The 13,172-nt window shown below is 31.0% G+C and overlaps 1 protein-coding gene across 4 annotated transcripts; it reads left to right on the forward strand.

Moving 5' to 3' along the window:
- Nucleotides 1-4,811: 4,811 nt before the first annotated feature.
- Nucleotides 4,812-12,074, forward strand: LOC106754497 (diacylglycerol kinase 5). 4 transcript variants are annotated; one of them, XM_022778745.1, is made up of 14 exons: nucleotides 5,206-5,471; nucleotides 5,808-5,852; nucleotides 6,211-6,418; nucleotides 6,554-6,676; nucleotides 6,808-6,936; nucleotides 7,436-7,521; nucleotides 8,269-8,392; nucleotides 8,885-8,933; nucleotides 9,149-9,231; nucleotides 9,773-9,837; nucleotides 9,967-10,038; nucleotides 10,240-10,327; nucleotides 10,440-10,556; nucleotides 11,431-12,074. In XM_022778745.1, the coding sequence occupies exons 1-14, from the start codon at nucleotides 5,422-5,424 to the stop codon at nucleotides 11,752-11,754; spliced, it is 1,563 nt and encodes a 520-aa protein (XP_022634466.1). In that variant the 5' UTR covers nucleotides 5,206-5,421; the 3' UTR covers nucleotides 11,755-12,074. The 4 variants fall into 4 exon arrangements, with proteins under 4 accessions (XP_022634467.1, XP_014492012.1, XP_022634466.1 ...); XM_022778746.1 differs by lacking the exons at nucleotides 5,206-5,471; nucleotides 5,808-5,852 and adding an exon at nucleotides 4,812-5,164; XM_014636526.2 differs by lacking the exons at nucleotides 5,206-5,471; nucleotides 5,808-5,852 and adding an exon at nucleotides 4,812-5,159.
- The last annotated feature ends 1,098 nt before the right edge of the window (nucleotides 12,075-13,172 follow it).

Genomic DNA, 13,172 nt, shown 5'->3' on the forward strand with positions numbered 1-13,172 from the left:
ATCATCTCATTTGTGTTGTTATGAACATTTATGATTTAAATCTTGCAATGTCTTAGAAGAGTGTTCTCTTGACACGGTATATCTTTAATATTTTACTATAATATAATATTTTATTCAAAAAATTTGTGTAATCCAAAAGTGTATGGATAATTACATTAAAACAATGTTCGCTTTGATACATGAATCTCAAACACTTGATCCCATTACACAAGCCATCACTTATTCCCTATTCATACATAAATCTCAAACACAATATGGGAGTTATACCATCCAATGCATCAAACTTCTATTAATATGAAATTCAAAAATATAGTTTATCACATCTTGATGGAGATACAATAAAGCCAAAATAAGCTAGTACACGTAAATTTAAAATAATTTAATGGTCACTTACATATTTGAGTCCATTATTTTGGACTTGAATGACATTATACTCATGTATTGATTTCATGTGTGCATATGAGTATAGGTCCACAACAAAAGTTATTCAATTTCAATTTTGCTTAAGTGAAATGATATATATTCACGTGTAACTAATGCCCAAACATTTTGACAAATTTATCACATTACAATGTATTAATATTTTAATTATAATTTTTTGTTTTATTAAATCGTCCAGATATTAATATATCATAAACATAAAATGATTATGTGATTATTCATTAAGAGAATCCTAGGGTAGTTAAGTATAAACCACAATCTCATTTTATGTAATCAATTTATATTATATATAATGTGGCAAATGAAGGATAACAAATCTATCTTAATAGAATTCGTTCTAGATTACTTTAATAATTAATGTCATTGCTTTCTTTGGTTTTCTTTTATTTAGTTATGTATAATCCCTTCAAATCTAACAAAGGTCTCCCAAAGTTGTAAGTGCATGACCAACACTTGATCACCTTCATTGTAGAGTGGTCAAAGAGGACACATGTCAGAAAATTTCCTTTCACATAATTGGATTGAACCAAACCAACAAAAGCAAGAAGGCAGTATTCTTACAAACTGGAAGTAATTGGATTGATAATAACTATTCTCTATAGCAAAAGGAAATTGTGTTTCATACTAAACTTCTCATTTGTCATAATACAAGAATACAAACTCATCATTTTACCCCTCAATCATCAAGTAAAGAGATGTCGTTCTCATCCTATGCTATGAACATGGTAGAACCAAGAAAAGCCTTTTGAAGAAGATAAGACTTTGATGAAGCCTATAATAATGGTAACTTACAAATTGGTTGACCTTATACACAAGGTACAAGAAGAAACTAAAATAAAAGAGGATGAAGTATGAGTGATATTCTCTAGCAAATTGTTTGTGCCATGGCTAAGAATATGAAATCTTTTTAAGAATTTCTATAAGAAAATTTCTAAAAAGGGTCTAAGGAAAACTTGGCTTAGGAAGAACAAGGTTCTTAAGGTTGTCTATTTGTAACTCATCTCTCTTTCTTGGTGGTCCACTTAATAAACTTTATACAAAATTCCCCCTAGTAAACTTCTATGCACCACATAACTAGCAACTTGGGTGGTCCCAATATCAACGTACACCATCCTTCATTAAAATCCCAAAGCTTGACAAAATCATTCTCATAAGAAAAGGCAAATACCTACTACTAGCACTTGCCAAGACAACACTTGGACAAGGAACACAATAAGAAGGATCATTAACTTGATCTAAACTTCATATGTGAAATATGAGAAGAGGCTCAAATATGAGGAAAGGTAGCAAAGTAAAGAGTTGCACGATGATACAACACATGAGTAAAGGAACGAGCTTAAGCTCAAAGAAGAAAGAAGAGATAAGCTTGGAGATAGCTTCCTTATTCCATAATACCACTTCATTAGGAGCTTTACAACCTCTGGCATCAATAAAAGACAATGAGCAATACCTTTGATTAGAGATAGAAACATTACACATGTAGGACTAAGAAGAGATTAATCTAAATCCTCGGTCAAAAATTAAAGACTCAACTCAAGTACCAAAAGTTCACACTTAGAATTCAAATCAGAGAGCATGATAATGTCAATCACATAAGTAAATTGTTTCTCAGACAAGAAATAAAACGTGACAAAGATTTGATAAATGATCAACAACTATACTTTGTAAGTCCCAATTGGATATTATTCCATTGATAATTTCTTGATTCGGGATAAATCAAAACCATAAAAATATAGGAACTCAACACACAAAGATAAGAAATTGGCTGAGATGGATGTTATACAAGAAGTACGGAACAAGACCTATGACATAAAAAATACCCAAAAAGAGCATACTGTCAAGTTGGATATAATACGAGATGAGGCTTGTAAGGTTACAAATACCTCAATATTTAGCTTTTAAACTAGTATACTTTTACTACTTTTTAGCATATTGATACACACCACATATACATTCTTTAAATTTCCCATTTTATTCCAAGTTACACTTTATGTTCCATAAGTTCATGAATTGTATATGATCTTGCAACTACTCGCTAAATCTAAGTCCAATTTTTGAATTTTCGACTACTCGATAAATATGAGTCCAACGTTCAAATATATGACTACTTGGTAAATCTAATTACGAGCATCAAAATATGTGACTACTCGGTAAATCCAAGCATAAGAGTTTGATCATGAACTTACGTAGAAAACACTACAAGCACCTTACAAGTGTTCGATTATGCTTGGAAAACATTCCAAGTACCTTAGAGCATCCTACCATAGACTTAGTAGTTTCTGATTACGGATTTACTCGGAAAAATCCAAGTATAAATTAAGTGTCCAAAACTACGACAATATAAGTGCCCAAGTACAAAGAGCTAAAAACAATATATAAACTCATTCATTAATAGCTTAATCCACTTATAAAAGTTATTAACTTTCGATATCGAGAGGCTTATGTACCTACTCGGTCAAAAAAATATTATTATTATCAAGTCTAAAATATATCATTATTGTCTAGCCTAAAATGATTCAATTAACATGAGATCCCAGTACAAGATATGTATGAGATATTAACACTCTTAAAATAAAGGAAAGATGATACTTATGATAATATAGACAAAATCTAGGCTATACTAAATCAAATCTAGTTCCTTATATTAATGTATTGTTATATCTTGAGTTAACTTTATTTATTATTATTCTCTATATACAATCTTTACATATAAATAGGCTCACAAAGCTTATAAATATATTTTATCGAAAGGAATACACTCACTTAATATTCATTTTATACTCAAATATTTTTTACTAAGTAAAGCATGGAAGTCCTTATATGTAAATATTCTCCCTTTTTGACAGAAACTCAAATACAAGTCCACAACAAACTCTCGTATCAATTTGATAAATTTCAAGTAAAAACAACAATGTGGTTTGAAAGATATATTTACTTTTCAAAATGTCAATCATACAACAAAACTAATAAATTTAATTTATTTTTAATTAACTTTAAAGTATCTTAATTTATTAAAAATTAACATTAAATCTAACTTAATTTTATAAATTAATTTATAAGTACAATTTGTATATATTTATGTACTATAAGTTATTTCTATATAAAATTGATATTTATTTATGAATTTTTAAAAATTATAATATTAGTATATATTGGTTTTTCTTAGAAGTAACATTTATGAAGATGAATAAGTACAATCCATAATGATAATAATGACTTCAAAAAGTAAAATAAATTAAACAATTCTCATGAGTTAATATTTATTGAGAGAGGTAGGTAAGACTATGAACAGTGAATAAAATTGGAGACATATCTTTTCATAGTTCCGGGCTTCACATGTAATTCCCACTATGAAGGTAGCTGTGGAATAAAATAAAACTTCTATACATATAGAAGGACATTTTTTATCATTTAGAGTAGAAAAAGAATTAAACCTAAATATTTTAGATAATTAATTAAAGCTTTTGATTAAAAAAGTTAAAAGAATCATTACTTTTATATTTAAATTATTTTATTATTAAAATTTAATTTAAATATATTAATGATTTTAATTATGATATTATTATATTATACACTTTAAATAATATAGTAAAATTTAATATTTTAAATTAACTTTTATTTGAAGTTTAAACTTTAAAAAAAAAAAATTGACAAGCCACGAATTTAATAGATGATTAAATATGGTTTTGATTTCTTAATTTTCAGTGAAAATTTGAATTAATCATTTTTTAAAATTTTTTTCAATTTAGTCTCTTAACTTTATAAATACGTAAATTTAATTCTTTTAACCAAATTTTACTAAATTTATTAAATATATTTCAAATATGATAATACTTGGATTATTTACAATATTTAACACACTTTTTAAAAAAATACATTTAAAACATCAAATAAACTTAACATAATTTATACAGTTTTAAAAATAAAAAACTAAATTAATCCAAATAAAAGACACAAACATATTTAATTCTTAATATATAAAAAAAAATTGAAAGTGAAGTCAGAAACTACCAACTCCATTTACTAATTTTAAAACCACGCTCAAGTTACCCCACTTAGTATAAAGGAAAATAAAATTTTAACACCATTTTTTTGACACCATTTTGACACTGCACACGTGTCAAAATGTGGTTGGACAATTTTAAATTAAAAAACAAACTTTGGTTTTTCTCTTCCAAATATACCCCTGCCTCAACTTTTTCAATTTGAAATCGTCCAATCACATCTTGACACGTGTACAGTGTCAAAATAGTGTCAAAATAGTGTCAAAAAATGGTGTTAAAATATCATTGTCCTAGTATAAAATCGAAAGAAAACAAAAGTAAAGAAAAATAGGAAATTTCCACGTCATGCAGTTCCGTTGGAGCGTGGGCCCCACTTTCAAGACGAACTCAACAATCGATAAGCCAGTGAAACCGTGGCATGACGCGGCAAATCCTGGTAGTAACTTTTCATTGTTTCAAAGCCTCCATCTTCCTCTGTCACATTCAAACTTCACCTTTTCCTACATAAACCTTCAACGTTTCGTTTCAAAACCACTTCAATCTTTCGCACCATTAATCGACCTTTACATATCTTCTCTACGCGCATTTCTTGCATTTTTTTCGAAGGAATCCACTCTTGCTTCGTAAGCTAAACAAACCAAACACTGTTTCTTCGGATCGCTCTCAGCATCTCGTTACGAAAGCAACTCGTCACGTTTATACGGTGCCGTTTCGGTAAGGTATCTTCTTCTTTTCTACTTTTCAAATATCTGCGCACTGCTCACATACGTTACGTGATGCCTGTTTCGGGCGCAGGGCTCTGTTTGGAACTCCGAATAAATTAGCTTTTGTTTTCGCTTTTGCGGAATCCGGTTCTGTGAAAAATTCAACTCGAAAACTGTTGGTTTTGTTAAAAGTTCTTTCTCTTTTGTTGTGTGTGTTTCGTTTGGTTTGGTTAGCTTTGCTGCGTTCGCCGAAGTAAAAAACGCTTGAGGAAATGGTGGTGATAAATTGCAAGCGTTCAGTTTCTCGTTTCCTCGTTAAGAGGTGGTGGTGGTAGATCGTCATTAACGTGTTGCTTTTGCTTTGTTTATTTTATTTTATTTTTAAAATTTTCAACGTTCTATTTTTTATTTATTTATTTTCTTACTTCTGCGCGTTAGGATGTTTTTGTTTTTTTTTAATTACTTGAAAAACTTTGATGCAGCTCCCTCAGTGTTTGGTATTGATTTTCAATTAGAATTAGAATTTCACTTTCTTAATTCGTAAGGAAAATTAAGTCAAACTCTAGTTTTGATAGAAGAATATTTCGTTTTTGTTCCAATTTATATATTTTAGAATTTATGTTTGACTTATATTTTGTTGTGTGACCGAAATACGCAGTTTTGAAATGACAATGGCTGATGGTAATTACTGTAGAAAGTCGAGGTAGTTTAGTACTTTGAATTACATATTGATGGATTGTCATTACTCTGTTATTTTTGTTTAGTTTTTAAAGTTTTAAATTATTATCACTAGTTTTTTTTTTTAATCACTTGAAAATTTTTAATCACCTGAAAATTTAGATGGAAAGAACTTAGATACAGCTCATAAGTTTATTTTGGTATTGTTTGCGAATCAAAATTGTAAACCAAGAGCAAAAGTTTTGCATTAACATCATAAATTGAGTGAAATTTCAATTATTAAAGAACCTCAGTAAACCTAAAAGCACGGAAGGAATTACATGAAAGTTTTGTTGCATTTATATTGAATTTGATTTTTTTCTTTTGGTCATACAAATATGCAGCTGGGAAATAGATATGGGAGACGGTAGTTATGATAGAACTTTGAGAGAGTTCTGTATTCCGGATTACATATTAGTGTCAGGATCTGAGGGAAAAAGTGTCTCGCCTGTACCTACGTGTCCTGTGATTGTTTTCATAAACTCCAAAAGTGGTGGCCAGCTTGGAGGGGAGCTTCTTGTTTCCTATAGTACACTTCTTAACAAAAACCAGGTAAACTGTTTTTTCCTGATTTTGTCTTTTTCTTTTTTGCAAGTATCTGAGTTTTTTTTCTTTTTAATTATTATTATTATTAAGGTGGGACAACCTATTTGATGGAAAGATAATTTAATTTAACTAACGTACCAGGTTTTTGATTTGGGAAAAAATGCTCCGGATAAGGTGCTGCAGAGGCTTTATGCTACTTTGGAAACGCTCAAGCACAATGGGGATGATTTTGCAGCGGAAATTCAGAATAGATTGAGAATAATTGTAAGATGATTGCCACGCTGTGATCTCTAATTCTGATATACTTGTAGCAAGGAGGAAGATTGAAGTTGTTATAGTGTAATTATCTGATGATCTTTGATTACTCTGTTTCTAAAAGTATTCTGGAAAATCAGGTTGCAGGTGGAGATGGTACTGCTAGCTGGCTTCTTGGAGTTGTATCTGACCTTAAATTACCTCATCCGCCACCAATTGCAACGGTGCCATTGGGGACGGGAAATAATCTTCCCTTTGCATTTGGATGGGTATTTTTATTTAACTTTCTATTTAGTCTGCTGAACTCTGAATTTCATGATTGCTTGAATCAGTTTTCGTTTTGTTTATGTTCTGATTGATAATGTGCATGTCGATCTCAATTCATGGAGTTTGACATTTCTTTGACTAATTATAATCACACATTAGTAGTAATTTTTGTTTACATTTTAACGGTCATTTTCTAGTGTGAATCTTTTATGTCAAATTGCAATTCCAATTTTGAATTGCAACCCTAATTCTTGAGATGTGAATTGCAACGCTATTTGTTTGCTGGATTTTTTTTTCTTGGACATTTTGCAATATACATCAATTGTCAATTCATTGCATGTGGGTGTGGGTGTGGGTGTTCAATGATTTTTAATAGAAAATTAATAACTCAATACATTAAGGGCACCTTCCTTTTCAACCGGGGTCAATTGCAAGGTTTTGTTCTTTGCTATAAAGAGTCCATCAGTTGTACATAGGCTGAACATAATTTATTATTTACAGGGAAAGAAAAATCCAACCACGGATATTCAATCAGTGACGTCATTCCTAATGAATGTAAAAGCGGCAAAGGAAATGAAAATAGACAGGTATGTACTCCTTTTATTTGAATTTTCAAGTTTATTGAAACTTCTCACGTGCACTTGCATAAATTTATGCTGTATTCAATATATCGTTGCTGAAGACATTCACTGAAACTTTGCTGAAAACACAGTTGTCTAAAATGTTTGGGCTTCAGAAGTTGAGCATTTGTAAGACTTGCATCCCTGACCTGTGAGAGACAACTGTGTATTTTGATGATAGGCTTCAGAAGATTAAATACTACTTTTGCATTTGTATAGTGTACTTTTTTGTCTTATCCTAAAGAAACTCCCTTCCTTGTCCTCCCTTATTTTACTATAGTATTATTTATTACCACTAAGGTTTCAAGATATGATGTACTTTAAAAGCAATGAACATAGGATTTGTTTTTTTTTTTTGCCTTCAGTAGCATTCATGATTTCTATTAGAATAACAGAGGTCTAGACCGAAATTAGGAACGATGTGCGGTCGGGGTATGTTTTTTATGGTACAATATATCATGTATTAGGTTTATTGTTGATTTTTTTAGATTTTAACGATGTTAATTTTACATCCGTTAACCTTGTCGTCGCCTGATTAAATATATACCTGTGGTTTTTCTCTTTGTTGCTAACGTGGAATTAGGATATTGGCTACTCTGTTTTCCTCTGCATCCAGCATTTCCATGTAGGAGCTTGAAGCATGTGACATTATTTACCCTCTTCTGTTAGTTATATTGCAACTGAATAATGTTTTTGACTACTGATTTTGTACAGCTGGCATATTGTTATGAGAATGAAGGCTCCAAAAGAAGGTTCATGTGACCCTATTGCACCCCTTGAGCTGCCTCACGCTATGCATGCATTTCAGCGTGTCTCTTCAACAGATAAGCTAAACATGGTGAGTCGTGTATTTTTTGCCTTTTCATTGTTGATGCCTGTACATATTTGTGCCGATAAATCTGTACTCACGGAGATGCCAACAAAGAGATCATGAATGAAATTAAAGATGCTTGTGAAGCCTGAGTTATTAATCATTTGATGAAAAATAAGTTAATATTTACTATTATTAATTTCGGTTACTTTCTTCTTTTTATCAAAAGATTAGGCAATTTGTGGTTCGTTCAGAGTCAAATATGACATCAAATTGTCATCCTTCATTTGGACGCTGCATAAAATGTATGTTATACATGCATTAAAAGAGCTTTCAATGGCAGGCCTATGACTTTAATGATTGTCTTTGTAATCACATGCATATAAAAGTAGTAGAGAAGTGATTCAAAATCGAATCAGCAATTGCAGTGCTAAGCTTTTTTTTCTTTAGTTTTTCTTCTTTGTGAGTCCTTTATATTTTCATTGACATGCTTATCAGTGAATTGTTGTATGTTTACAGGACGGTTACCACACTTTCCGTGGGGGATTTTGGAACTACTTTAGCATGGGTAAGAAAAGCAGACTTGTCTTTAAACTGTTTGGGTGGGGTTGGCAAATACCTTTCTGTGTACATTGGGAAAAAGTTTTGAAAAGTTGAGCTGCGGAAGGGCAGAAGTTGCGTAACCACAGCATTGCTTCTGGGGCAAAATAAATTGAGTTTTAAAGCTTTTGTATCAGTGCAGCTAGAAAGTGAGCCCTAAAATTGTGTATGTGTTCTATGTAGGAATGGATGCTCAAGTATCTTATGCATTTCATTCAGAGAGGAAATTGCATCCAGAAAAGTTTAAAAATCAGTTATATAATCAGGTACCAAATTGCTCAATATAGCATATGATATATATTGGAGCGATACATGGTTTTCAACTTTTCATTTTTTGCTTCCATTTCATTATCCATATAGTTGTACTAGATATTTGGATCTTATTGTTATCCAAGCTCAATATGGTTTTCTGATAAATACAAAATAGGTATTGAGGGTGGTAGTAAATTTTCAGCTAATAAACTCGAAATCTAATAGTTTTTTGCTTGACATGCTTTTTCCAAATTAGCCGAGCATTTATATGATAGATAGGGACGAATTGTATGCATCTGAAATTACTTAAGATTTTCAACATTATCCTCTTCAACTGCAGTCTAGTTTGAAAGTCCTGGATATTCATTCAAGTGAAATTTCAATTATAAAGTAACTGAAAATTTATGGAGGTCTTAGAAACGTATTGCTTATCATTTAATCAAATCAATAATAGATTTTGAAGCTTTATTGGATATGTTTGGCATAAGTTAGGGGTGAATCTTCGTACTTTGTCAATAATTTGCCCTCTCATCAAGCCTTTCTTCTGTTAACCAGAGTGCCTATCTGAAGCTTGGCTGTTCACAAGGGTGGTTCTTTTCTTCTCTGTTTCAATCTTCACGGTAAGTTACTAAAGAGGCACCAAGTTTATCTTCGTTGTCTTCTTGTATTCTGAATTATGTGGTGCTGAGTTTACAATTTATCTGACTGACTATGGGAGCCTAATTCAGAATTATTAAATTCTGACACAGGAATATAGGTCAGCTGGCAAAGGTCAAAATAATGAAAAAAGGTCATTGGGAAGATCTCCACATACCTCGCAGGTGACGCTTTATGAAGACTCATTTCTTTTACATATTGAGCATTTTGTTTCTAGAAAATAAAAATATTATTTAAAGCATGTCTGGAAAAAGCAACAACATAAGATGTAAGAATAATGCTTAAGAAGAAAGTGAACAAGACCTGTAACCTTGGTATAATTTATGAATCTTCATACTAATTCAAACGTTTAATTTCATATACAGCATTCGGTCAATTGTTTGCCTGAACTTGCCCAGCTTTTCTGGTGGACTCAATCCTTGGGGAAAACCAAATAGGAAGAAATCAATTTATGTAAGTGCCAAATTTCATCATGTCTTTTCCTCATGTGCCAAATTCCATACTTGTTAAGAACTTGGACATATTTATTACATATGAGGATTCTGATAAAATAATTTTGGCTCAGAGGGACCTGACTCTTCCCTATGTGGATGATGGCCTATTTGAGGTAGTTGGTTTTAGAGATGCTTGGCATGGTCTTGTTTTGCTTGCACCAAATGGACACGGGACTCGTTTGGCACAGGTAAGGACGCGTTGGTTTTATAATTATACCAGCAGTTATTACTGTTTTTTTTTTTTCTTGATATATATATATGATGGAGAGCCAACAACGTAATAAAAATTTTACTTTTATTTCACTAGGTCTTGTCGGGTTTCATGTTTAGAAAAATTACTTTAATAAAAATAGTAAAATAGGTTAACAAAGTTACGTGTCCATTAACTTATTTAATGTTTTAATTATAAAAGATTAAAATGAAAACAGAAAACCACCGGTATAATTAATAGTATATATAAAAAGTAAAACAGTAAACAGAATTACTTTTTATTTGATAAAATGATTTCATTTAACTACAAAATTTTGGACTCGGTTATTTCGTTTTTTTAAAGCTTTTTCAAAACCAAAGGTAAAGTAGAAATGATGTGACTTTTTTATTAATTAAAGTGAATAATTGAAAACATTTTATTAAATCAAACATGTATAATTTTTTGAGTTCAAATACTCTTGAATTTTTTTGTCCTATTTCTCTATTGATGTTTTCAAAATATAGTGATCTTAATATATTAAAAGTTCTTTTAATCTTAAAAAAAATTAGTGTATTTTGAAGAAATACAAAACTTTGTAGAAAATCCAAACTCAAATTCTTTTATTTATTTTTTTGTAATGGAAAACAAAGTGAGAAAATACTTTGTAATGAAAAACATAAACAAAAATAGAAAATATTTTTCCCTTCCAAATAGAGTTGTTATTACAATTCCAATTTAATTTAAAAAAAATAATTATTTCTATTGAGCAAACAGTGATTTATACAACAGAACAAGCGATTTAGGTTATCCTTTCACCCCCTTCCTTTGTTTGCTCAAACTTATGTTTGTATGCTGCTGTTCTCACCACACAGACAAGCAGAATCCGATTTGAGTTTCACAAGGGTGCAGCTGACTGCACATTCATGAGAATTGACGGAGAGCCATGGAAACAACCCCTACCAAAAGATGATGACACAGTCGTTGTTGAGATATCACACCATGGTCAAGTTAGCATGCTTGCCACCCAATTGTGCCGTTCTAAAAGTATGTATGATCCCTCCTCACCTTCTGTTGACCGGGAAGAAGATGATAGCACTGATGAAGAACTAGAAGAAGATTGCGAAGAACGCCGCAAATTTGGTGCAGCTGATACATTCAAATACCCTGATGGAATTGATATATCTCAAGTAAGTTAGTGTACAGAAAGGAATAGCCATGAGTAGCATAGTAGCATTGGTCAGTGTTTGGTGTAAACAAATGAAATGGTGGTGGTAAATTGTTTTCTGGTTTAGTGCATATAGTTTTCCTTACTCTTTCTTATAATGTACATGGGATTTTGGATGAAATTACTGTTGTACATCTCATGGTAAATGGTAATGTTTGAGGGTTTACTTTCTAACCAAGATTAGGGACTTGGTGGTTCGTGTAATCAATTAGTATGTATGCCTTTTAGGTGTATGTATGACAAAATCTATTCTTTGATTTCAATGGCAATTTTGGAGATATTGTTGTTTCATGTGTACTACACTTCCTATTTCTTGGGGGAAAAACTCTCCAAACAAAATATGGCACTAATCTATGAATCGATTCTTTTTAAAACTTTTGGTCTATTATTAGATTTTTTTGAAAATCTTTCTTCTAACACTTGACGAAAGAGTATGTTTTCTCACAATCAAATGAACAAGAAGATAACACTAGGGATATTGAGATTACAAGATATCTTTTCATATTGATTTGAATCTATATCTTTTCATATTGATTTGAATCTTCTTGATTCTAATTATTGAATATAGTAAAAATATACTCTTAGGTAAAAGATAAGCATAAGGTAATGAATTTATAATAATGAAAATATGAGCTAAACAGAAATACAAATGAATATATAAAAATAACATAATTAACATAGAGATTCTTGTGATAAACAGAAAATCAAATATTAATACAGAAGTTTATTCAGTACCTTATGTGTGTGCCTTCCTTTGCTCTCTATGTGCTCATCATCTTCATCACCTGAGTTTGTGAGTGTGTGAGGAGTGTGCCCTAAAACTTGAAGAAGTTTTTCTCTGGCTTCTCTTTAGAACGTTCAAACGTTCTATGCTTTTTCTCTCTTGCCAACGTGTTTGTTTCATTGTATCTCTTAATAAGTTGTGATGTGGTTTCTCTCTTTTCCCCTTACATTTTAATATGGTATCAAAGCATAGGTTCAATAAAATCTTGGTGTGTGAGTATGGGTGTGAGACGGTAAGTGTGTGTATCCAGTAAAAGAAAGTTTTTTTGGAACATATCCTTAAAGGTGTAAAAGGAAATCAAACAAACTTCAAGATCCAAGCAAGAAGGAGATGACAGGTGTTGGAGGGATACGGGAGCTTTTACGAGTGTTTGATGGGAAGTTCTTTGATGACTCACGTATCAAGATGCAAGTCATTTTTTGCCAAAAGCATATTCTATATTGACATGGCCAATGAAAACTTAAACATATACAATACATAACTTAATCAATTATCTTAAGAAATAATCAATTATATTATTCTTAATTATTTATGAAAATGTGACATCCCAAAATATCATATTCACATATAATATAATAGGATTCAGCTATTACAATATGTGAAAG

Source organism: Vigna radiata, chromosome 2 (genome assembly GCF_000741045.1).
Source record: "Vigna radiata var. radiata cultivar VC1973A chromosome 2, Vradiata_ver6, whole genome shotgun sequence".
NCBI classification, from domain to species: domain Eukaryota; kingdom Viridiplantae; phylum Streptophyta; class Magnoliopsida; order Fabales; family Fabaceae; genus Vigna; species Vigna radiata.

Excerpts from the sequence above, each read along its gene's own strand:
- LOC106754497 (XM_022778745.1), top strand. The coding sequence starts at position 5,422 with ATGGTGGTGATAAATTGCAAGCGTTCAGTTTCTCGTTTCCTCGTTAAG. Across the intron at positions 8,934-9,148 it reads TTGGAACTACTTTAGCATGG|GAATGGATGCTCAAGTATCT; the intron begins GTAAGAAAAGCA and ends TGTTCTATGTAG. Across the intron at positions 9,232-9,772 it reads AAAATCAGTTATATAATCAG|AGTGCCTATCTGAAGCTTGG; the intron begins GTACCAAATTGC and ends TCTGTTAACCAG.